Below are 25,509 nucleotides of genomic sequence, written 5' to 3'. Positions count from 1 at the left end.
CCTGGGTTTCTTTTAGGATTTATGCCAAGAGACTTGAAAGAAGAGAATTTCTTTTTCCAGCTACCATAATTTTCAGTCTATACAAGAGTGATAAAAAAAATCCACAGTCCATGGAGTGATTTTTAATGACACAGTCTAGCAAAATGATATAGTTCCACTGGTAGTCCCTCCTCCTTGCTTATTCTTCATTCTAGCACTGTCGTTTTTCTCTGCTGCCTATTAAGCTACTGCCTTATAATTTATGTGTCAGCTATTGATAAAGATATGATATGTGATCACTCCTAGAGATATTTGCAATTTGGAAGGAAATTAATAAAAATGGTAAAGTCCCCTCCAATATAACTATGTGTCTGCACATTTTTCCTCCTGAACAGAGGCACTGGGGATTGAAACCAGGATCCCATGCACACCAAGCACGTGCTCTACCACCAAGCTATACCTCCTACTGTGTCCACAATTTTAAAAGTAATTTATTTCATGGAATCTTTCCTGTTTTCTTTTTACACATTCTATACAAAATAAGGTATCTCCCTTTCTAAACTTACCACTAAAACTCTCCTCTAATAGCTTCTTGTTCTGTACTATTCAGTAAGTCTTGGCTCCCTAAAAAGAAGGAAGCTTCTTAAAGACAGAAGGTGGTAATATGTATTTAGCCTTACTTACCTTCACAACATTTGGCATGATGATAGGCAGATGATAGAAACTAAAATATTTATTTACTACGGCACACAAATTCGTAGTCCAACAATCAAAAAAATGTTTGAATAAACCATTTTAAAAGGCAAGAATTAAGTCTATAGTCTATATTTAAAATAAACTTTTAATTTTTATTATATTAATGAACAGGAAAAATTCAAACAGTGTTTTGCTATAATGATTATTTTTCCAAGTAAACATATGCTGTACTGTGGACAATACAATGGTTTCTCACTTACAAGGAATTTATAATCTAACAGAAGTAAAAGATGACTGCCTAGAGGATCATTACTCCTTACAGAAGACCTATGATAGATTTCTAAAATGTAAACAAAGTAATTATTTCATAACATTATTCATTACACTTAAAATAACAGGACTTTAAGAGATGGAAGGAAGTTCCTGAAGCATCATTTCCTCTTCCTATACTCAGTCTCTAGAATTCTCTCGAACTAGTTTTGGTACTCAAATCTTTACGGAATCAAGAAGAGTAGAAATATTAATTTTAGAATTTTAAACTAGCATATTTTCATAACTTCTTTTTCATCCCACAATATTTTCATCATAAATCTTGGTCCAGCCATTCAACATAGAAACTTATCTGTTCACTATTTCCAACCATAAAATTATGGTCATCATATCAAAGGTTAAGAGCTGGATCTAACTCAGAATTGTGAACTGGTAAGTCTTTTTTGGAGCATACTTTTAGATACCATAAAACTGTAAAATTTCATTTCTCTTATTTGGTGGCATAAAAGAAGAAATAAGATATCCTTTATAAGTTCTAATATATTTTTATATCAGTGCCAACCCTTTGAAGGTGAAAATAATATATGAGAATAAAATTACATACCAACTTAAAGCAGCATCTTGGAAAACTGACAAAAGTAGTATTTAGTAATAAAGGAATAAATTTTTTTTAAAGTTTATTGACTCACAAGGTGTTTTAAGTAATGACAAAAATTAATTTAAAGAAAACTAAAATATCCTATAAAAGGCCATAGAGGCCATTTTAGAATATAATTGTATTGAGAACATCTACCTTTTTTGAAAGCAACAAACATCTCTCGTAGGAAACTACATACAGCAATATTCAATTAAGTAAACATGACTTTCTAAACAGAATATATGCTTAGTAAAACTGTAAATTTTTAGGGTAGAATTAGAGAAACTAAATGTCCCAGTAGTAACAAACTTGACCACTTCTATAAAGTCATTATTTAAGGAGAAGTTGGAGCAGCTATTCTTGAATGAGGAAATTATGCTCTAAAAGCAACAGCTGTATTTCTTCTCATGAATAAAAGACTGGCTTTAATGGATTACCTATTGATAATAAAATAAGTCCTACATTTTATTTATTTCCTTAGCACTATAAATAAATTTACTGATATACTACCAGAAATATTTGTTTAAGTGTCCATAATTTTTATAGTAAAATCAAATATATATACATATAAAATAAGTACTTCATCACAGTCCACAAATATAAGTAACTTCTAAATGGTTTTATAAAAGGATTTACGAGTGAAGATGAGAAGCATACTATATCATAACAGCCAATAAGTTATTTACATTTTCAGGTTTACCAAATGAAAAATGGTTCAAAGATCCATGTTTTTAAAAAAAAATCTACATTCATTTTCATAAAAAGCTTATTACAGACCAAATAAATTATTTACTTAGACTTGGATTTGAATATATATAAATCAGAGACCCACTAACACATGTAGTATCACAAGCAAAGATAGTACTTCTGAGATGAACAATTAGAAAAAAGCACCCCTTCCTCTTCTCTTCCTTTTGCTGATTTAGAGGATTTAGACAATCTTCTTGGGGGGGGGGGGGGCATGAGGTTTATTTATTTATTCCTTTATTCTCAGTGGAGATTCTGGGGATTGAATCCAGGACCTCGTGCATGCTAAGCACACATACTACCACTGAGCTATACCCTTCCCCTTTAGATCATCTCCTTTTAGTAGTTATGCTTAATGTACATTTTTGACTACTACTAATTCTAATATAGTACTTAATGTAACACACACCATTATTTTGTATACTACTAAAATAGAAAAGTACTGTCAATTAAACCATGAAATAATGCTTTCTTAACACTTAAAATTATTTTAAACTATTAAAAGAGCTCTTTTAGACTTTAGAGGTACATTTTTATTCTTGTATGATACATAATAAAAAGGAAAGCAAAATGAATTGTTTGAGATACTCTCAAATCTTTTTCCATATTCAGATTCTGACCCTTCTCAATTACTTCCAATTTAGAGGCTGCTGAGGTCTGTTTTTTTCCCACACATAATATTATCCTTGATGTCATCAAGAGCACTATTAACAGAGCATTTCGTAAAACTGGTCCACTATTATGTCTAGATTTTCTTCCAAGTACTGGTGCTCACATTTTCTTAATCTTACCAGGTCTTAACAAAAGGTTTTCAGAGAACAATCAGAACTATTCCTTCCTCAAATGGTTTTAAAGTGGTCTCAAGCATCAAAGTGTTGCAGTTATCCAATCATGCCACCGGGTATATAATAACCAAGTTCACATATGCAGTGAAACTACACCACAAATGCCACCTTACCAAGAGCGATTATATAATAACATCAACTGAAGACGCATGCTGATTTCAGAGATGTGAGGAAAAAGAAATACCTGGTAGCTTTTAATATTCTCTTTTTCCCTGGTGTCTAGGTCTGAATTTATCTTTATTTAACCTGCTTAATATCAAGTATATACTTTTAATCTGAGGACTCCTGAATTTCTTTAATTCTGAAAAATTCTGATTGGTTAACTCTTCAGTATTACCTGTTACCTTCCTCTCCATTTTTTTTCTTCTGAAATCCACAGAAGATGAATGTTGGTAACCTTTATTTCTCTGTACTATGTTCTGGGTGAGTTCCCTTAGTATTACCTTCCAAATTCACTCTTTTACTATATCAAGTCTAAAGTTCATCTTCTCTATTGTTTCTGTAAAAAATTTCAATAACTATATATTCATTGCCAACTTACCTAATTAGCTGTTTTCCTACCCAGGAGGTCTTGTTTAATGCCTCTTTTAATTTTCTTTAAGTTTATATTCATGTTCACCTCTGAACATCGTCAACACACATTAACATTTCTGTTCAAATGTTTTATAAATCTAAATTTCATCTGGAGTGAATTCTTATTCCAACTATTAAATTTTTATTGCTGTCTGCCTTAATGGAGGTATCCCCTGCTTTTCAAAAGTTTATTTTATACCACTTTGCGTTTACAAAAGAATTACATTAGTACCTGTTTTCACTAACCAAAAGAAATCCAAAGATTTTCACTTTTACAAAAGAAAGCAAAAATAGCATCCATTCAGCATTCATTTTGCAGGAGCCATTATAGAGGCAGCGGGCACCTAGAGCAGTTAAGAGTGGTACCACCAAGCTCCTGCCTGGGACCCACAGTCAGCATCTCAGGATCAGCCTCCATAGTTTTAAACTGTGTCTGTAAGCATCTGTGCTTCATCTCAGTTTACTTTGTACATCCATTAGCAAGACGTTCTCAGGTAATTGCTTCTCTGCTTTTGCCATTTGGCTTACAAAAGATTTCAAAGGAACACACTACTGCTAGATAGCGGGGGAAACCTGTATTAGATTTCTTAAGATGTGCTCTAGAATTTTGATTGTTTGCTCATTTCAGATAAGAGGTTTCTCATTTTTCCCTCTCTCTCTTCTCTCTCTCCCTCCATCAGCGCTGCTGAAAAACTCCACAGAATACAAGGTAAACATTCCTCTTAGAAATGTGTTATGTTCTATTCTTTACACTCACCAATACCCTCCAAGGAGTTTTCAGTTTATCTCCTGCCAGCCCCCCAAGGCCCCAATTTAGTATCAGTCTTTAAAAGGTGGCTTTTAATTACTTCCCTCAAAGAACATTGGGGATATGATCAAAACAGTCATGAATTGGTTCCTTGGATTGACTGCTGGTCAGAATTGTGTCCAAAAGTCCCCAACTTCCAATTATGCTTTAGCCCTTTAGCAGTCCGAGAGTCTTTTTTTGCTACCTAGAGTGTCACAAAGTGAGTGGAGTTCCTTGTGCTAATCTCAAGTGGGGAAGATTTAGTCCCCTTTACCACACAAGAGCTAAATTCCACTGCCTAACTTAGGACTGTGAGTCTGACAAAACTGCATAATCAATCTTTCCACGCCCCTTTGGGTTTCTGTTCCTTTCTGGTTCACAAAGATAATATTCTTCTTTTTGGACTGTGTTATTTTATCTTCCCCTTTTATATTTTATTCATAATTGTTGTATCTGGAATGAAGAATGTTTTAAAGTGATAAGCTTACTGGGCCTCATCTTTTACCCCCTCCTAATTTTTATTTATTGCACAAATGTTAAAGGAAACATATTACCCTAAATTGCATCAACTGCTTTGATTTTTCCATATTATCTTCTAGTTTTTGCCCATTTTGTACACTGCTATAATTACTATAATTGCAAAAGTTATAATTTTTTTTTTTACTGGATATTTCAAATACTTTACAAAGCTTTCAAAATTATCACTCCCTATGGCTGATTCCTAAATGAGATATACCACATCAAAGAAGTGGATGGTTAAACTGTTCTGAAAGGGAAAAAAAAATCTAGTTTCAATTAAAATGAGAGTGGGGGAAAGGGTTGTGGTTTACCACAACACTACATACATGTGCTCAAAGTCAGCAATAAATCACCCACAACATGTATTTAAAGCTTATCCTCAAGTATCTATTGCTTTGCTAAATAAACCAGTCTTGCTTCAAAAAAATGTTTACCTCATTATTAAATCTTATACCAAGCAGTATCTCATCAATTATCTTATAAAAAATCCTATAAATGTATTACTGACATAAAGAAATCATTCCTTTTTATTTGTCTGCCAACCTATTTACCATACACAACACATTTTGCAAACCTACTTCTGTTTTACTTAGGTAAATCATTAATACTCAGAGGCACAGTGACCTTACCTATATTATGAAATCATTCTTGAGTGTTTGAAGGTGAAATGCAGTCTTATAATTGAAAATGCTCTGTGACCACAGAAATATTTTCATTATGAGTACCTTTTCTGTTTCTCTTTGTGTAGCTCCTTCCTTTTTCAAACGTTCCTGTTCTACACATTTGGCATTGTAATTTTCCTTGGATTTCTGAAGGGCCTGAGTTATGCTCTGAATGGTTTGAACAGCTTCCAGAGTTCCTGCAACTTCTTCTTTAGTCTGTTTGGTATGAAATGATTTATCAAAATTACAGAACTACAAAGCATTCAATATCTGACCAATCAATCCTTTAACAAGGAAAAACTGATACCTTTTTATGCGATTTTACTTGTTCTTCTCCATACTTCTGAACTTCTTTTATTAATTCTTGTAATTTTCTAACAAGATCTAAGTGGCAATTTGCTAATTTCTCTGTAGATGTTTTGAACACATCCCACACTGGTGCAAATGTTCTAAAGGAAAGAAAACATGGGAATAATTTACTAAAAGGGAAAAAAAAGTTAAAGTTCCAAAATAGAACCAATGAAATAATGTTATATTCAACAGTTTTAATTAGGCAAAAGATAAGATTAAAATAAATCACAAATTAAATGACTGACAGCCTGACCTTGATTTTTTTTTAATCCTTGGTTCCTTGGTTAATTATTTAAAATATTTTTAGACCTCAGATACACAGAAATGAGTCAAAATTACAGGTCTGGCCATGTCCCTCTCTCAATTATACTGTGTCATTTTTCTGCATTGATTTGGTTATTTAGATTTGTATCAGATGCCTTTCTAATCACTGTCTACTGTTTAAAACTAGCTTATTATCAAATCTCAATTTTAGACTATTCAGTGCTCCATTTAAAATGCTTCATCAAAAATAAAAGTTCCTCTGAATTTAAACATGCAAGAGTCAAATTTGCACATAATTTTTAAGCGTCTTCATCATTAAAATTTATTTAAGAATTATTTTAAACCTTTTATCTGAAATCTTGTTTCAGATTTTATCTGTGTACTTCAACAAAACACTAAGAGAGTCCCGCTTCTTGGTACAGAATGTATGACATACTTTCCTACCAGTTTTTCTCAACATTGAGCATTTAGTATTTCCAGCAGGTTCAAATACTTCCAAGAATTACTACATTATTATATCCTGGATAATACTTAGCATGCCAATGGTTAGTTTAAATTAATTTAGTCAGTAGAGAATGATATAAAGATAATCTTATCCTATGTTTTCCTCAAGTATTTCTCATTTGCTTTGCTCTATAAAACAAAAACAAACAGCAACAATTATCACTAAGACAAGAGGTAGAGAAAGAAATTACATATCCTAATATGTACTTTGTGTCAATTACTGCATTTCCTACCCATTAGGAAAACTAACTGACAATGATCATTTTAAGCAATAACAAAAAAGTTCAGAGGATAATTAAAATACTTATAGGACTGTTGTGATTAGGTCTTACCTCACACCTTAAAATCTAATCAGCACTAAATCCAGCAAGTAGTTAGATGGAAAATTTCAAGATTAAAAAAAAAACTGGAAAAGAACTCCTGAAAAGTAACCACTCACTTTAGCACCAAAATACATGTACATCACTTCAGGTATACCTGATACATGATAGTCTAGATTTCACAAAGCAGATAAGAAGGAGTTTACTTTACCCAAGGATTATTTACACAGAAAAGGGGTTTAAAATAAGATTTCTTTAAATACAGGTTTCTTCAAGGAATTTCAAATATCATTCCACTTGGGGGAGAGGGGTAATTCGGTTATTTATTTATTTATTTTTGATGAAGATACTAGGGAATGAACCTAGGACCTCGTGAATGCTAAGCATGCGCTCTACCACTGAGCTATACCCTTCCCTCCAAATATTCCATTTTTAAAAGTTTGATATACACAACTTTTTTCTGGTCAAGTAATTCACATTAATGTATAATAAACACTAAGAAAGAAAACTGACAAATCCAAAATATGTTTAAATGGAACTAAATATGGAAAGATAAAATTCAATTTCTTACCTAAATATGCATCAGAAAACAAAAACATAAATATTTAAAATCTTTATAATCTTAACTGATGATACTAACAAAAAACAAAATATCACTTGTAATTTATGAGAAGCACACATCCAAAGACAAAAATGTTGTCAGTAACTTTATTATTGGGAAACACAGTTGAAGTCAATCCCTGTTTTTTCTGTCTCCCACTCTCCCAACTCGTAACTAAAAATAAGGTAGAATTTCCTAAAACCACGACCAATTAGTTAAAGCTAGCTTCTGTTATTTCAGTTACTTTCTGGCCCTTCTAAAATTTGTCTTAGAAAAGGCATGTTAGAGTTACATGGAAGAGTTATAAACAGGAAGCTGCCAGCAAAGTGAGGACAGAGATGGAAAAAAGGAAGAAGCTCTCCAGCCTTCCTAGCTAGTGCACAGAACTGCAGAAGATCCTCTTAGCTGTGGCCAACAGCACTTACATAATGGGCAGTGTCACCACCCTGAGAATAAACTAAGCGTCCATCTCTCCTTTATCTGAGCCACAAGACAGAAAAAACTTTTTTTTTTTTTTTTTTTTTTTTAGTAAAAGTAGATTTAGAGAGATGTACAACAGGGAGAGAAGGGGGGGTTACAGTAAAGGTTAAAGTAAAGGCAGATACACACCCCAAAAACAGAGTACAGGCCAACTTGGAAAGCAAGAGGGAGCAAGCAACTGTAGAAGACTTTTGTTTAAACTCATTCAACTACACTAGAGAAGACTTTCATAAAATAGTCATTATTAACCAGTTTTTGAGATCACAGAATTTGAGGCATGTGAATCTGATAACTGGTATAAACCATCTTCATGAAAAACATGAATATCTACACAAAATCCTACATAAAATTTTGTGGGATTCATAGATTCATCAGAATGCCAGGAAAAGAGGAATCTCTTACTGAATATCACTGTAAAAATCTTTATAAATGTTAATTAGACTAATTATTTTAACATCTTAGTTAAACTATAACCTCTCCCCCAATTTTAGATAATTAAGTCAGATTAAGTATGCCTTCCAGAGTTGTTATTGTTCAAATTATACAACTACTCTTCCTAGAGTTATGGCTATAAGCACACCCCATTTTAAATGCATTCTTATTATTAACATTCATTTTTCAAAGAACACATTTCCTCAGCACATATTTTAAGAAGAGCATTTAAAAGTAGTCTATAAAATCAGAAGCAATGTTTTCAATGCATTTTAATCATTGCAATAAAGTTCAAGAGTTTTTAAAGATCACTGTTCAAAAGAATTTAAATAAAGTTAGAGAAAACCAGAATATAATGAGCACAACACGTAACATTTAAAATCTCAAAATTATACTACTGAATGACTGTATAGTTTAATAAAGGGGAAAAATAAGTTTCATTTGCTTTGTATTAACTGATTCAGCAAATTCAATTATATTTTCTATCAAGTCAAGAATATATTCATATATAGACACATTTTAAATAAATATATTACATATTATTATATTTACAAACTACTACATCCTTAATGGGAACCTAACACTCTCAGAACTTTGCCTAAATCAACACTGAAAGAGCTTTTCAAAGAAATTAACTCACCCAAGTTGTGAATAGTTGCTTGCGGATTTTGCTAGTTTTGTCATTGACCTGGAGTACGCCTCTTCTATTGTAGCCCTGTTAAATCAAATTTCCATATTATAATAGCTCCTGTTAAATGACCAAATACATAGCAAAATTATCAAAATACAATTAAAACTGTAGAAACAAAAAGATAACATAAAGTATATGTTAAAAATAAGTAGGTATGCGGTCATGAACTTCTGGCCTATCTTTAAATGCCCTCTGTGCACATCTACTTAATTAAAGAACTCATCTGATAAAGAACTAAAATGATTCATACCACCAAAAAAACCTTAGTGAAGTCACGCCTATTTTTTATCTTTAGTACAATGGTTATTTGAACAGGAAGTACAAAAGTATTGCTTCTTGTATACTCTCTTTCTGTAAAGTCATTCAGTGTCAAAGTCACTTGTATTTAGTATTTCCTTGATGTATTTAATATAGTTTTACTATTCTTTAACATTGTGATTTCATTATTATGCACATTTAATAGGAGACTGATGACAGTCACTGCACAAAACTAAATATGAATAATTAGCAAGTGTGAGACCCTGAGCTTCAGAACTTAATCTATTTTGTGATTACATCTAAAACACTAATAAACAAGTATCTCCCACTAGAATACTGTGCTTTTATATAACTGCTATTCAGCATATAGAATTTCAGGCTTAAAAAATTCAACCAAAGCCATTAAATATGGAATAGAAAAAAGTTTTCCCAAAGGCACATAACCTACAAAGGAAAAATACAACACTATCTTGGCCTTCTTCACACTACAAAAGTCAAGTTCTATATTACGTCTCCCATAATCACCCTGTCCCTTCTCAGTTTGTGCTACCCTTAACAGTGGAACAGCCTACAACCACCACTGCCTTCCGTTTACCTTTGTAGGTTCAACTAACATTCTGTTTTTAATGTCCAAATCCAGATCTCCACACTGCTCTTGAACAAAATCATCTGTTTAGTATCTAAATACCTCAAGCATAGCTCTACTTAGATATTTAAATCACCTCAAACTTAGAATATTCAAACTAAGCTTATCTCCAAACTCTTTCCCAACCCAAACCCCACAAAAACCAGCTCTTTAACAAAAAGGAACTATTAACAGTAACTGATGTTATTGATGGCACAGTGACTTTTTTCTGTTCCTTTAAACTTTTGTGTGTCTTTTTAATATACTATATTACAAGGGTAGTATTTAGATAATTTTTAAAAGTTAATACAGAAATACTATCTCAATGAGTAAGTTTAACAGTAAGGGAAAAATGTTTCAATTTCTAGTTATAGTAAATTGATACAAAAACCTTCCAAATGAGAAAATAAGAAAAAGCTGGAGGGGTGGGGAGTATGACTAAAAGGCATCAGAGAACTAAAGAGGGAGTTAAGAATCAGCAGGCCAAGATCTAAGAGAAGGATATCCACAGAAGAGTCAGATATGTAGGGCAGCTTTCCCTTGGGAGCATCAAGAAGATGCAGCTGAGACTGACAAGTGAAGCAGAGCCTCACAAGGTAAGGAGACAAAACCAGTTTCAGACTAGTCAAAGGGTGTAAAAGTTTAAGCCCTTAAAATTAAGACTTGAAGAGTAAGGATATAAGGAGTTAAATATGAACCGTAAGTAGGCAAGCTCTCAAAGGGACTGCAAATTATATCTCTTCAAACCATGATACTAGATCCTATATGGATGTCTTATATACATTCATAAAACCACCAGGCACATAGGGAAACAAGACAAGATAAACAAAGCAGAAACAAATTAATGATGTTTCAAAGGCTGAGATTATAAAAGCTTAGACTTTATGAGTTTATGTATTACGTTCAAGGAGACAGTGTATTAAATCAGGAATTTCACTAGAGAACTAGAAATCATTTTTTAAAAGTGGGGGAAAGCATAGCAAATTTGAAAAAAATACAAATGCTATACCTGAAAAATAAAATAACCAAAATTAGTATCTCAATGGATGATGTTTATGGATTCAATACACTGCAGTGAAAAGTAGTAAATTACAGAGAGGTAAGAAGACTCTATTCTGAAAAGAAGCTCAGAGAAACAAAAGAACAGAAAAGAGAGAAGAGAAATAAAAGACAAAGGATAAAGAAAAAAAGCCTAACCAATGAGTAAAGAAAATAAGAATGGGTCAGAAAAAATATCTGCAGAGATAACAATGGACAGTTTTCCAAAACTGACAAAAGATATCAATCAAACCACAGGTCCAAGTAGCCCCCCAAATCCTACAAGGATAAATAAAAAGATACCTACACCTAGTCACATCATAGTAAAACTGCTAAAAGTCAAAAACAAAATCTTAAAAGCAGCTAAACCCTTCCTACCACCAAATGTTACCTTCAAAGGAACAATAATTAGACTGACAGGTAACATCTCAACAGTAGATAATGGAATGATCTTCAAAGAATTTTTTTAATCTAGTAAAACACAAAAGTATAAAACTCCTAGAAAATAATATAGGAGAAAATTTAGATGACTTTAGGTACGGATGTCTTTTTAGATACAATACTATAAACATGATCTATGAAAGAAATCATTGATAAGCCTGACTTCACTGAAATTAAAAACTGCTCTGTGAAAGATGATGTCAAGAAAATACAAGGACAAGCCACAAACTGAGAGAAACTATTTGCAAAAGACACCTGAGAAAAACAACTTTTATCCCATATACACAAAGAACTCTTAAAACTCAACAATAAGAAAACAAACGTGATTTTAAAAAGGGCCAAATCTTAAAGAATTAAATATAAGACATGACACCATATAACTCCTAGAAAACAGGCAAACGTTTTCTGACACAAATTGCAGCAACGTTTTCTTTTCTTAGGTCAGTCTCCCAAGGCAAAAGAAATAAAAGCAAAATTTTTTTTTTAAATGGGACCTAATCAAACTTACAAGCTTTTGCACAGCAAAGGAAATCATAAACAAAATGAAAGGACATCCTACAGAATGGGAGAAAATATTTACAAATGATTCGACTGACAAGGGATTAATTTCCAAAATATACAAACAGATCATACAGTTCAATATCAAAAAAACAAACAATCCAATCCAAAAATGGGCATCTAACAGACATTTCTCCAAAGAAGACATACTGATGGCCAAAATTTTCTGAGTAGTCCTCCAACTATTAAAGAAATTAAATATGTGATTTAAAACCTTCCTACAAAGACAATTTCAAGCCCAGATGGCTTTACCAGCAAATTTATAAAACACGTAAGAAACTATAATCTCCCACAAAATGTTCCAGAGAATGCAAAAATAGAGTATAATCCCAAGCTCATTTTATAAGGCAAGCAAACCTTGATATCAAACCTAAGAATATTTAGAGAAAGGAAATTTTCGCCAATCTCACTCATAAATATAGATGCAAAAATACTAACTAAAATAGCAGCTAACTGACCTACTAATATGTAAAAATGAAAATACATCTCCACCAAGTTTGGTTTATACCAGGAATGGGAAGTTAGCTTAACATTCAAAATTCAATGTAATTCAGATTAACAAGTGGGAAAAAAAAAAAAAGAAAAACACAGCATCTCAATAGATGCAGGAAAAGTATCTGACCAACTTCAATATCCATTTAGGACTTTTTAAAAAAGGAAAACAAAAGTCTTACCAAAATAGTATGTAAAAAAGAATTTCCATAATCTGATAAATAGTTGGGGATAAAAACTAGAATATATTTGAGAATGAAATGTGAGACTGGAAACAAGACAAGGATGCCTGCCATCATCATTTCTATTCAGCATTACACTGGAGGTACGAGCCAATGCAGTAAGTCAAGAAAAAGAAATAAAAGGTATAAGGATTGGAAAGGGAGAGAGAAAACTGTCCTTTGCATAAGATGATTATAAACACAGAAAACCTAAAAGAATCTACAGATAAACTAACAGAATAAACAAGAACTGCCAGGCTGCTGGACAGCAAGTCAATGTATAAAAGTCAAGGGCATTTATATAAATTTGTAACACATAACTGACAAACTGTTTTTACCTAGAATACATAAAGAATTCCTTCAATTTATTTTTTAAAAGGAAGGAAAAAAAATGCAAAAGAGGAACAGGTACTTCATAAAAAAGAAGATGCAAATGGTCAGTAAACATATAAAAGGATGTTCAATTTCATTATGCATCAGAGAATGCAAATTAAAGCTAGAATGAGACACAACCACTTATCAGACTTGCTCAAATTAAAGGACTGACAAAAACCAAGTGTTGTGAGGACATGGAGCAACTGGAACTCCCCAACAAGGTTACTGCTTGTGTAAACTGGTATAATCACCTTGGAAAATTCTTTGGCATTCGCTACTAGAGTTGAACATACACACACTCTAAGACCTGGCAATTCTACTCCAGGGTAAATACCTAATATAAATATGTGTATGTGTGTACTGAGACACATATGCAAGAATACTCAAGGCAATATTACTTGTAATAGCAAAAGCTGGAAGCATCCCAAATGTCCAACAGTAGTAAACACATTTGATATATTTAAATAATGTAGTATTAAACAGCACTGTAAATAAATTATACTAAACTTAATACAAAAGGATCTCTCAACAGTGCTGAGTTACAGGAGTCAGACAAAAATACCCACCATGTGATTAAACTGATACACTTAATACAAGTTCAAAAAATAGGTACAACTAACTTCCATTGAAAGATGAATAAACAAATTACAGTATATCCATAAATGGAATACTGTTCAATAGCAAAAAGGAATCAATTACTGACATATGCAACAACATGGATAAATCTCAAAAATATTATACTTAGTGAAAGCACCAGACAACTATATAGTTCCATTTATACAGAATTCTAGAAAATGAGAACTAACTTAAGTGTCAAAAGCAAATGAGTGGCTGCTTATGATGAGGGGAGGGACATTAGAAATTTCAAAGGACTTAACAAGTATGTTCACTTTCTTGATTATGGTGATGGTTTCACAAGTGTATGCATATGTCGAAATGTATCAAATTGTATACTTTAAATACATGAAGTATGTTGTGTCTCAATTATACTCAAAAAAGCTTTTGGAAGGAAAGGAGGAAGGAAGGAAGCAAGGGAAGAAGAGAGGAAAGAAAGGAGCAAAGGAGAAAGGGAGGAGAAAGGAAAGGAACATAGAAGTAGTGAGAAGATGAGGGGATAAGAGAAAGAAAATCTGAATGACTAACTTAGGAAGTTATTTAACCTTTCTGGGCCCTAATTTTCTTATCTATAAAATGAGAGTTAGACTTTTGACAATTAAATGAGATAATTTATGAAAAGTCCTTAGTGCATAGTATATGTTTATGTGTCTATCTTATCTTTTCTTTCTTCTTCACTCTTCAATACAAGTATCCACTTATGCCAGGCTCTGTGCTAGGCACTGCGATACAACAGAATATTGTATATTGTTCCCCTTATAGGGGAACATAGAAACAAATAACAAAAATGAATAATTACAACATTTTATAAATACTACAAAGAGATATATGATGTTGAGAGACATTATAATAGATGAGTGTGACCTGGTCAGAGAGATTAAGAAAGGAATCCCTGGAGAAGTGACCACATTGCTAACCTTTAAAGAATAAGCAGGCATTAACTAGGTAAAAATAGGAATAAGCATGTACAGAATCTGGACTGAAAAAAAGCCTGTCAATAAAATAGCCAATCTCTAAGGAGAGGAAAAAGGAGTCAGAATAAGGAGGAGTCGGATGTGAGCTAAAGCCTGAGGCAATTTGAGGTCAGTTCATGCAGGCCTATCTTAAGAGCAAGGGGAAGTCTTTAAAATGGTTTAAACAAGGAAGAGTGGCAAACTAATCTGTCATTTGGGTGGAAAAAACACTCCAATTACAGTACAGAGAATGTATGTAAAGGTCAGTTAGGAACAATTGTTGCAGTCCAGGCAACAATTATGGTAGCTTGGATCAAGACAGTGAAGTTAGAAATTCATTCTATCAAAACGTCTTTACTGAGAGCCTACTAAGGGCCAAGCACTATCTCAAGTGCAGGAGAAAGAACAAAAAGCAAAGACAAAAAAAAATCCCTGCCCTTGTGGAGTTTATATCCTAGTGAGGAGAGACAGATAAACAAATAAAAAAGTAAAATATCACTTGTATCAGATGATTGTTAAGTGCTATGAAGAAAAATAAAGTAAAGAAGGGGGAGTGGAAGGAGGTGTCTCACTACCCACAGAATCATAAAGGGATTAGATACTGGGCAAAGAAGGGATGACCCAGAAGTCCTGGACTTCTTATAGTAACTGACATAAATAGGGTTAAAAGGCATAATGACAATTGCCCTGTTGGTCTCAAGATAGATAATTATAGTAGTGATATAAATATTCAGGGAGAAGGAGACCAGGGGACATGCTAGGAGATACAGAGTTCCAGAGCCTCTCTTTTACTCTTTCCAGTGATGTGGAAGGCTGTGAGGGATAGCTTTAACCACAGCAATAGAGCTTATGGACCCCTTTTAACTCCAGTGGAAAGGTGGAAGCCAGAAGAGGACTAATCTAACACAGAATAGTTTGTTCCCCAATTTCTACCAGTTAAAAAACTCCATGAAGGCAGAAGCTGTATCTTTACCATCATATTCCCAGAATCCAGACAAGTGCCTGGCACACAGCAGACATGGGATATATATTGCTTAAAGAATGAATGGAGTATTGATTGTATATAAAGGCAAAGTATCCCTATTATCAAGGTAAAGATTTTAAATATGTTCACATAAAAATTACCAAGTGGGGCCAGCCACAAAATTGCTTTAATCAAATCAAATTGTACTGATTTTTGACAGTTTTTAATTGACTATTATATTCTAAGAGTCTTAAAAAAATATGTTTTATAAATTAGCAGAATTTAAAAACATATACTTTGGACTTATTAAAAATTAAAGTTATAATAATATATAATTTAACTACAAGTTCAGAAAACTTAGTCTTTTCAAATTATTTTAGTATGTTCGCTTAAAAATATACTTGTTTAAAAGAAGATAGTATTTTATCCTAAAAAATTCCTCAGTTTTTCTATTATATCACCTTGCTAACACATTAAAAGAAAAATATATAGATAATATGTTCAAATGTTAATTTGAAAGCCAGGAGTTTATCAAATGCCCCTGAAAGCCACTATTCAATTCAGCCCTCAGTGTGTAAATGACAGACACCACTAATTTAAAACATAACTACGGTACACTTTTTTAAAGTGTACTTGATTATTTTTATCCATATCCAACTAAAATTTTCTCAGTTATTTATATTCTGAAATGTATCTTAACAATGAATTGTTAAATGACATTAAAAAATACATACCTTTCTCTTACAAAATCTGCTAGTTCTTTTGTCGATATCTGTCCATATTTCATATTATGGTAAAGGACATCAAAGCCAGTATTTTTTTCCCCCTAAAATTTAAACAGATCCTTATTTTAACAAAAAGAGATCAAAATAATTTAGGAATAACTGACATGCAATTCTAATGTTCAAGTAAGCTGTTTTCCCTCAATTTAACCATTGCTGCTCATTGTTTAAACTGTATTAAAGGAATACTATATGCTTTAAAAAAGTTTACAATTTATTATACACATATGCACACAGCACACACATGTATACACTCTAGAATCATTCATAAGTAGATTATTAAAGAAATTCACCTGAAATTTTAAGAAATAAGCAGAGCATAGTTTAGAGAAGATAAACATGGATCTTTTTAAATGCACTACCAAATTCCATGTTAATTCCTTCAACCTGCATTGAGGGATTCTTGATTATTTAACTCTGAGTCTGTACTTTAAAATAACGGCACGTTACTAATCACATAATCACTGAATACCACAAAATACTTTATAATCAGTAATATAAATCTTTCAGTAAACTTAACTTGAGATGTGAAAAAGGAGATAAAGTTTTAACAGAAGAAGTAATGGTCTATTGGCTAGTCCTCAACTAATGAGTAATTAACAAACCAGACTACTACACAATCCTAGAAAATCTTTCAATTTAATCCAATAAAATCTAAATTAGCAAGTTGTAGCAAAGAAAACATTAGAAATATCCATTTTAGTGGGTTGAGAATAGCTCAGTAGTAGAGTGCATGCTTAGGATGCACAAGGTCCTGGGTTCAATCCCCAGCACCTCCGTTAAAAAAAAGAAAGAAAGAAATACAAATTTTATAGGTGAAATGAAAGACCATAAACTAAGCTCAGCAACTCTCTTTACAGTTAGCAGTTTTTCTTTCTTTTCAGTGAAAATAATGAAGAACTGAATATATTCATTGGAAACAGAAAGAAATGCCGTAAGCGTTATGCAATCTGAAACTTAATTTTTCCAGTTTGCCAAAAACAGGAAACATATTATAGGAACTTCCGGTTATGCTGAAGTGATACTTAATAAACTTGTCAGCTAATATAGCAAGTACTTAGATTGTTACACATACAACAAATTAAAACATCAGATTTGTAATGAGATAACATAAATAACATGCTTAGCATTTTCAACATCCATTTCATAAATCAAGAATATAAAACTATAGTCTCTTATAAATCCAAACACATCATTTAGCTTCTACAATTGTTCACGTTAAAGATAAAGAAAAAAATTATGATCTAACTTTAGTTCTTTACTTTCTCTGATTTTTTCACACACATTTATTTTAGCCAAAATAATATTCTTGAAGTAACCATTACCAATAGCCTATCATAAGCAAAATTAACATCATCATGCAGATTAGTAAATAAAATTACAGACAAAATAATCAAGGGCCTGAATCCTCCAAGGAATTCACTCAAATACTTGAATATAATACAGAAACTATGCATGATTAAACTACCCACCAACTCCCATAACATAGTCATGAACCTTGAAAAAAACAAACCTGCAATCTAGGACCATAAATTCCAAAGTCTGGAGCTCTCAAGCCCCAAACTTCTCCCCTGACACCTACTAGTTCTCATTTGCACATAACTCTTAACAAGTCAGGTTACTTAGGTTCCCAGTATGTGTTATGCATATTCATTATGCATATTCAAATTAGAAATGAGCTGGTAGTGAAGGGCCATTCAAACAGGCACATAGACTATTAGAAGAAATAGTAACTACAAGCCTTACAAGAGAAAGGGAAAAAATCTTCTTTTTTTTTTCCTAAAGAAGACAAGAAAACTTAGAGATCATCTAGTAACCGGGGCAGTAATGTCCTGAGAATTTTTTTTTACTGTTATAGTACTGTAAACATTAAGCAATCAAGAAAAGGTTATATTACATTCAGAAATCTGAGTTCTTATTAAGAAGTCCTAGAACTAAGTTCTTTATTTGGGAAATTCAAATATGCAAGCAGTATATTATGTAAAAGACCCAACAGAAGGAGTAAGGTTTATTAATTTGCTTACCATTCAATATAATAATATTACTACAGTGACAGTAATATAATATTCCTTAGGAAACAGTACTAGCTACCTATCCCTCAGGCCTTCACTTGGAAAGAAAAGGAAAACTCATCCTAATAAGGATGTGATACAGAAAAAGTCTGCTTCAAGAAGCAGTAACGACTAAACATAAACACCCTGCATGATTACAAATCCATTTGTCATTTCTTCCTACTGGATATTCATTCACTGAGTTCTAAAAATGTAATGAGTTTGACTCTAGACACTATTTTCTTAAACAATTTCACAAACCTATTAACACAAATATTTATTGATCAGTAACTTTTTCTTTGGCACAAACTAAGCAAAAATTTTAATACTTCACATGGCTCTCTCTCTCTCTCTCTCCACACACACACACACAAACACATACACACACAAATAAATATACATGTATCTTAAAAAAAAAAAACTTCAAAGTCAAACCAAGAATCCAGGTTTTATTGTCACCTTGTCAAAAAGTTACTTTGTAGCTTTTGATAAGACAGTGTATTACATATGCACATATTTATATATATGTAAAAAATACAGTAGAAGACAATACTGGAGCTCAATGTCTTCACCTGAACAAAACACTGGGAATTCTCGGGAAATGGAGAAAGATCACTCTTGAAACCGACAATCACAACTGATTATAATTGTCACCATATGAGATTACCCAGTTTTCTTTTTTAACTAAAAGTACCCTCATGCAGTTTCTATTAATTTTTTAGTAGCCATCAATGTTTTTAGTAGATGGTCCTAATTCGAAGAAAAGTAAAATAACAGGAAATATTTCTGAATTGCATATCCATTTTATCACCCTAGACATTGAAGTGAATATGTTCCTATCATTTTCAATACAAAAATTTTTTTCTTGACATATTCTGATAACTCAAGCAGGTAGAACTTGGTTTTTCTTGGCTAACTACAAATACACAAATGTACAAGTAACTCGACAACAGACTTTTATTATAAAATAGGATTACAACTAAAGATGTTTCCTGGTCTTCAGTATTTTACTAAAACTGTAAATATCCATGCCCTTTGATCCAGCAATTCCACTTTTAGAAATCAACACCACAAAAACACATATACCCAGATAACTCTGGAAGAGTATTCACTACAGTACTGTTTATAATTGTGAAAAAGGCAGAAACAACTCAAAAACATCCATTAACACTAATGGTTAAACAAATGACAATATGTCTTACAATGAAATAAATATAGTGTTTTTTAACTGCAGTAAAAAAAAATGCAGTAGATTTTTAAGTATTAGTTTTTTGTTAGTTATTAGAGTTAAAAGCTACCATGACAAGCAGCTTTAAAATGCAATTTTCTCCCAAGTATACAACCAACTGTAGATTAAAAAAATTGATTATCAATGGCTAGTTTCTTTCCTTCTGCTCAAATTTTTATTCTTTTTTTAACAATTTTATTGAGATACAATTCACACCATACAATTTGCCTATTTAAAGTGTGCAATGCAAAAAAAAAGTTAGGATATTTACAGAGCTGTGCCACCATCACCACAATTTTAGAACACAAAAAGAAACCCAAACTCAAATAGCTAGATTTTTAAGAGTAGGTATCTACTCATCTGTGATTAGCTTATTTTCTGCTGGCTTATTCATTCGTTCAATCAACACTTAAGATAATACATATGTCCATAAAAAATTTTGTACACTAATGTTTATAGCAGCATTACTCACAACAAAAAGGTAGAAATAACACAAATGCCCATCAGCTAACCAATAGATAAACAATGTGATACACCCATGCACTGGAATATTATTCAGCCATAAAAGGAATGAAGTATTAATATATGCTACTATATTGATGAACCTTGAAAACATTACACTAAGAAAAAGAAGCCAGTCATGAAAGACCACATACTATATGACTCCACTCATATTCAAGTTCAGAATAGGGATATCTATAAAAACAGATAGATTATGGGTTGCTTGAGGTGGGGTGGGGATGAGACAAGGGGTGATAAAAGGTACAAGGTTTCTTTTTGAGATAATGAAAATGTTTTAAAATTGACTAGGATGATAATCACACATATCTGTGAACATTAACAAAAACCACTGACCTGCAGAGTTTAAATCATGAACTATAAGGTACACAAAATATATTTCAATAAAGTTGTTAAAAAAGTTAAGTGAATAATATTTTGATCATTTTTAATAAATTCTAGCAGGGACATTTTCAGTATTAACTGACAGAAACAGGTGCTAACACCATTACTGGTCCAAAGAGGACAATTACAATGAAAGTTTACACTGAGGCTCTTTTCTCCATCCATCTCAATGCAAAGAGGTAGCATCTTCATACAAAGTCCTCTGATTGTGACCTGAGGCAAATAAAACCTTGCTGTAATCCAATATACAAAGGCATAAAAATCTTTTTATAGTAATTCCTAATATGAAGAGGGAAAAAAAGTTTTATCAACCTTTGAATATTGAAAGTCCAGAATCATACAGGTCCTTTAAGAAAAGACAAACTTCTCAGTACCTATAGTTTCCTCTAACCACTGCAATTGACATAAGATGACTGCAGTTAACAGCTTGATGTATACATATATCAGTTCAGATTCCTTTTTGCATACATGTTATTTTTAATATGAAAATGAGATCATGTCATGCATATTGTTTTACATCTAAATTATTAATTAAACTGAAATTTAGCTGAAAAGATAACTAAGTTGTAAGTAAGGTTACCAAGTCACTGAAAATGTTGGGTTTTTTTCTGGTGTAATACAGAGTCTATAAGTGAGATATCCTTGAAATTTCAAGTTAAAAGTTTTAAATAAGTCATCAAATCTATTTTGGCAACTCTTTTTCTGGTTGATCCTATAACTTAAGTTCATACTTAAAAAATTTCCAATAGCTACAAAATACAATCTAATATATTTCCACTCGAAGAAAAAATGCACGCCTCTATTAATAATGGTATGAAATTTCAACAAAAATGGAATTGTTAATATGTCTGGGTTTTTAAGAGCCACAAAAAGGAATAGTGGAAAAGCACAAAGCTATAAATCCCATATATTTTAATTAATGCTTTGGAACTTCTCCTTCAAAGAACCTTTTAAGGGCAACAGTAAATTAAACACTAAAATATAAAAACTGGAAATTCTTCACTTTTGACAAGTCAAAGAGCTGGAAAATAGGCAAAAGATTCAGAGTATACTATATAATCGGGCTACTAATTTAAAAGTTGACTTTACCTAGTTTCCTTTTTAAGTAAAAAAAAAAAAGAAATTTTGGAAAGGGAAGAGAAGGGTTAGGAGATACTGTCATATAAACAGCAATAACATGCCTAACCTGCCACTCAACTAAAAATTACCTCAAAAATAAATAAATATCATCAATTCTTACCTCTCTACATTCTCCTTTAACTCTATTCTTTCTGACATTTATTAGACAACCTCAAACAAGTCATTGCAAAATATAGCATTAACATGTGCTTGATATAGTCTCACTTTATCCTGCCTTCTCTGAAAACACGAAACATTTAACTAGTTCTGAACATTTTTTTTTGCTCTGAAGAATAGCCCCTCTAGTGAAGACTCTTCTAGATACTTTTTATATGAATTGAACAAATATGCAACAATAGCCCTCCAGTGCCATTTTTGCCTTGAAAACTGTAAAGAAAAGAGTAAAATAAGTGCACACTTTTTCTATATGTAAACAGGACATTCAACCACAAGTTATAATCTCTTCTAATAAATGTTCTGTTTATATATTAAACTCATATTAAACTTCTCATACAAGATCACTAAACCCACTCCGCAGAGCTCTTGGCAAGATACTGCTAAAGCAGAAAACACTGATTAAAATGTATAATGAGCACACTCAGCAGTCAGAACCACTTGGTGCCGGTTCAAGTTACTCAAACACATTTGCTGACTGACTGAAGGAAAAAAATCTTACTACTTTAAAAAAAATTACCTTCTCACCCCTCAAATACTTCTCCTTAATCTTTTAAATTATAACTCAGTTCCTCCAGTTAGTTAAGTCCTTCAAGCCATCTAAAAAGATCAACAAACACAGCAGAAGCAGTTTTGAGCTATTTTTTTTTGTCACTGTTATACTTTTCAAACTTTCTGTAATATTCTGTAAATGTATGTTGTTTCCATTATTTTCAAAAAAACCCCAACAATTTCAGCTTTCTCAAAAACTTTTCAATCTGCTTGGAAAGACACAAAGCTACTTTCTTAATCTGGCACTGTGTTCACATACTTAAATCACCAGTCCTCATAATTCGTAAATGGAAAAAGCAAAAACAAAAATTGGAACTAACCTAAATATCCAAAAGGAGAATGTTAAAAAAGAATTACATCTTAGCCATTCCATGGAAACCTATACAGTCACTGAAAGTATTTTCAAAGAATACTTAACCACGTGAGAAAAATGCTTGATATTAGTATCATTTGAAAATACCAAAATACTGAACTACATAGTAAAACCTGTTTTGAATTTTATATTTCTAAAGAAAATCTTAGAGGACAGTGAGAAAGGCTATAGATAATTTTTATTTTCTTATATGTTTCAACCAGCACATAATAATGGTTATAATTAAAAAGGAAAAACACCTTCATGGGCTGTTGTTTCAACCAAAAACTAACACTTCTTAATTAAGGCCCCAACCACCAATTTGCTTTACTTACCCTGCACCTTCCTATCTTTTCCCTGAAGTCAAGCAAAGATGCTTGTCATATATTTCAAAACTTACACTCCTGCATTTTCATCAAGGAGCATGTGCCTAATGGAACTGATGGAATTGTGTGCCTCAGCTTCATCACACAGTTCACTAATCACTTCCCAATTTAATCCTCTCTGCCTCTGGCCATTCCAGCAACATTCCCTAGCCTCTTTACCAACAGATATACAGTTGACCCCGTGTACAACACAGGTTTGAACTGCACAAGTCCACTTACACGTGGCTTTTTTCAATAGTAAATACTACAGCACTACATGACCACAGGTTAGTTGAATCCATGGATGCAGTGTTGCCATTACAGAGGAACCGTGGATGGGGAGGGCCAACTATAAAAACTACAAGTCATACCCTGATTTTCAACTGTGCAGGGGTTAGCACCCCAAAACCCCACACTGTTCAGAGGTCAACTGTAATTATAGGTTTCCATTACTGTTGTGCTGTTTTTATTTCTCCTCACATCTGATCACTTTTTGCTTACCTCTGTGGACTAGATACCTACTAAAATTCTTTCAACTCAAGTATTCTTTAATTTTTTCACACCAATTTTTTTCAAAGACAAGCCTTTATTCCCTTCCCCTGTATAAGTCTCCACATCACCATATTTCTATAAGTTTCTTAGGGTGCTTCTGTTAACTGTTCCAGAATTATTAAATCAGCCTGGTTAATCTCAGGAGTTATGCGATGACTCAACAAACTACCTCCAAAAAACAAAACAAAATAAAACTACTTCCAAAGGGCTTATGCTAACCAAAAATGCTGGTTGACACAAAGCATACTGTTCTCCTACACCTTTGCCTAAATAATTACCTCTGTAATTTCCTGCTCTACCAGCTGAGCTATCGAAGGGTGTGTAAATAATTTAAGTAGTTCTGAAAGGACTGGAGCATTTAGGATTTAGTCTGGGGCTGGAAAAGAACCCAAACAGCAAATTTTTATCATTTCATATCAATGTTCTAAAATCCTTCCCCTGAATTTGAACTTACACAGACTAAATCAGTATCACTTTCTCAATTTCAATGATTAAGGCAAAAGTAAAAATATACCACCCCTCCACGTCCCCTCAAATTCTAAGAGTCTCCCAGTAAAATCTGGTTCCATCTAAAACACTATATACTAGGGCGGAAGGTATAGCTCAAGTGGTAGAGCGCACACTTAACATGCATGAGGTCCTGGGTTCAATCCCCAGTACCACCATTAAAAATAAATAAATAAATAAACAGATAAACCTAATAACCTTCCCCCACCAAAAAAATTAAAATATAATTTTATAACATCTATCTGTTGTCTACTTGAACCAAGTTAGATGAATCTGCAGTTTGCACTTCCATAGCTTGTTGCAGTTGGAAATAGTTTGGGCATAGTTAACTGGCCAACAGTTACACAGTAACACGTTATCTTAGTGTATGCTATATGCTTATATATACATAGGTTATCTCTGGAAAACTACATAAGAAATTGGTAACAGTGATTGCCTTTTGGAAGATCCTGATGGGTGGATAAAAGGAGGAAGATCTTATACTTTATTTCCTTTTGCAACTTTTGAATACTGAACCCTGTAAATTTTGCAAATCTGTTAATGTATACATGTAAATATATAAACACTTAAAAAGCTTAAGAATATCATCTAATGGGGTCATATCCTAAGCAAGTACCCCAAACTATAATACTCTGAAATTTCAAGAATTAGTAAAAAGTAAGTCTATATTCTGGGTTTCCATGGTCACCTCAACTAATTTTCTAAAGATATATTTTTAAAATTTTCATATGGATTATTAACTGCAAAGAATATGTGCATGTGTGTGTGTCTATGGTTACTAGTCTCTTTGTAGGATACAAAGAGACTAGTAGTCTGGTTGTAGTAGACTAGTAGTCTCTTTGTAGGATACTAAATTTAGAATGAATAACCAAGGAAAAACATCATAATGTTTTGCATTCCAAAGTCCTATTAATAGCAATTCCAGATTTTTAAAAATATTTTAATCCTCCGAGTTTATCCATGTAATGGTAGATCAAATTCTGGATATACAGTACTAATCATTTTATATAAGGGACTTGGGCATCA

General features: G+C 32.5%; 1 protein-coding gene across 5 annotated transcripts in view; it reads right to left on the bottom strand.

Annotated features, from left to right (window-relative positions):
• FCHO2 (FCH and mu domain containing endocytic adaptor 2) overlaps nt 1-25,509 on the bottom strand; it is a 110,401-nt gene that overhangs the window by 81,108 nt on the left and 3,784 nt on the right. For all 5 annotated transcript variants that reach the window (XM_074359664.1, XM_074359671.1, XM_074359661.1 and 2 more), the window contains exons 2-5: nt 16,633-16,724; nt 9,308-9,382; nt 6,023-6,164; nt 5,779-5,931 (exon numbers count right to left, since the gene is read on the bottom strand). In XM_074359664.1, the coding sequence (XP_074215765.1) occupies nt 5,779-5,931; nt 6,023-6,164; nt 9,308-9,382; nt 16,633-16,724 (462 nt within the window). The remainder of the gene's footprint in view (nt 1-5,778; nt 5,932-6,022; nt 6,165-9,307; nt 9,383-16,632; nt 16,725-25,509) is intronic.

Source organism: Camelus bactrianus, chromosome 3, assembly GCF_048773025.1.
Source record: "Camelus bactrianus isolate YW-2024 breed Bactrian camel chromosome 3, ASM4877302v1, whole genome shotgun sequence".
NCBI classification, from domain to species: Eukaryota; Metazoa; Chordata; class Mammalia; order Artiodactyla; family Camelidae; genus Camelus; species Camelus bactrianus.
The sequence above is the reverse complement of the archived record's forward strand: the minus strand, read 5'-3'. Positions and strand labels throughout refer to the sequence as shown.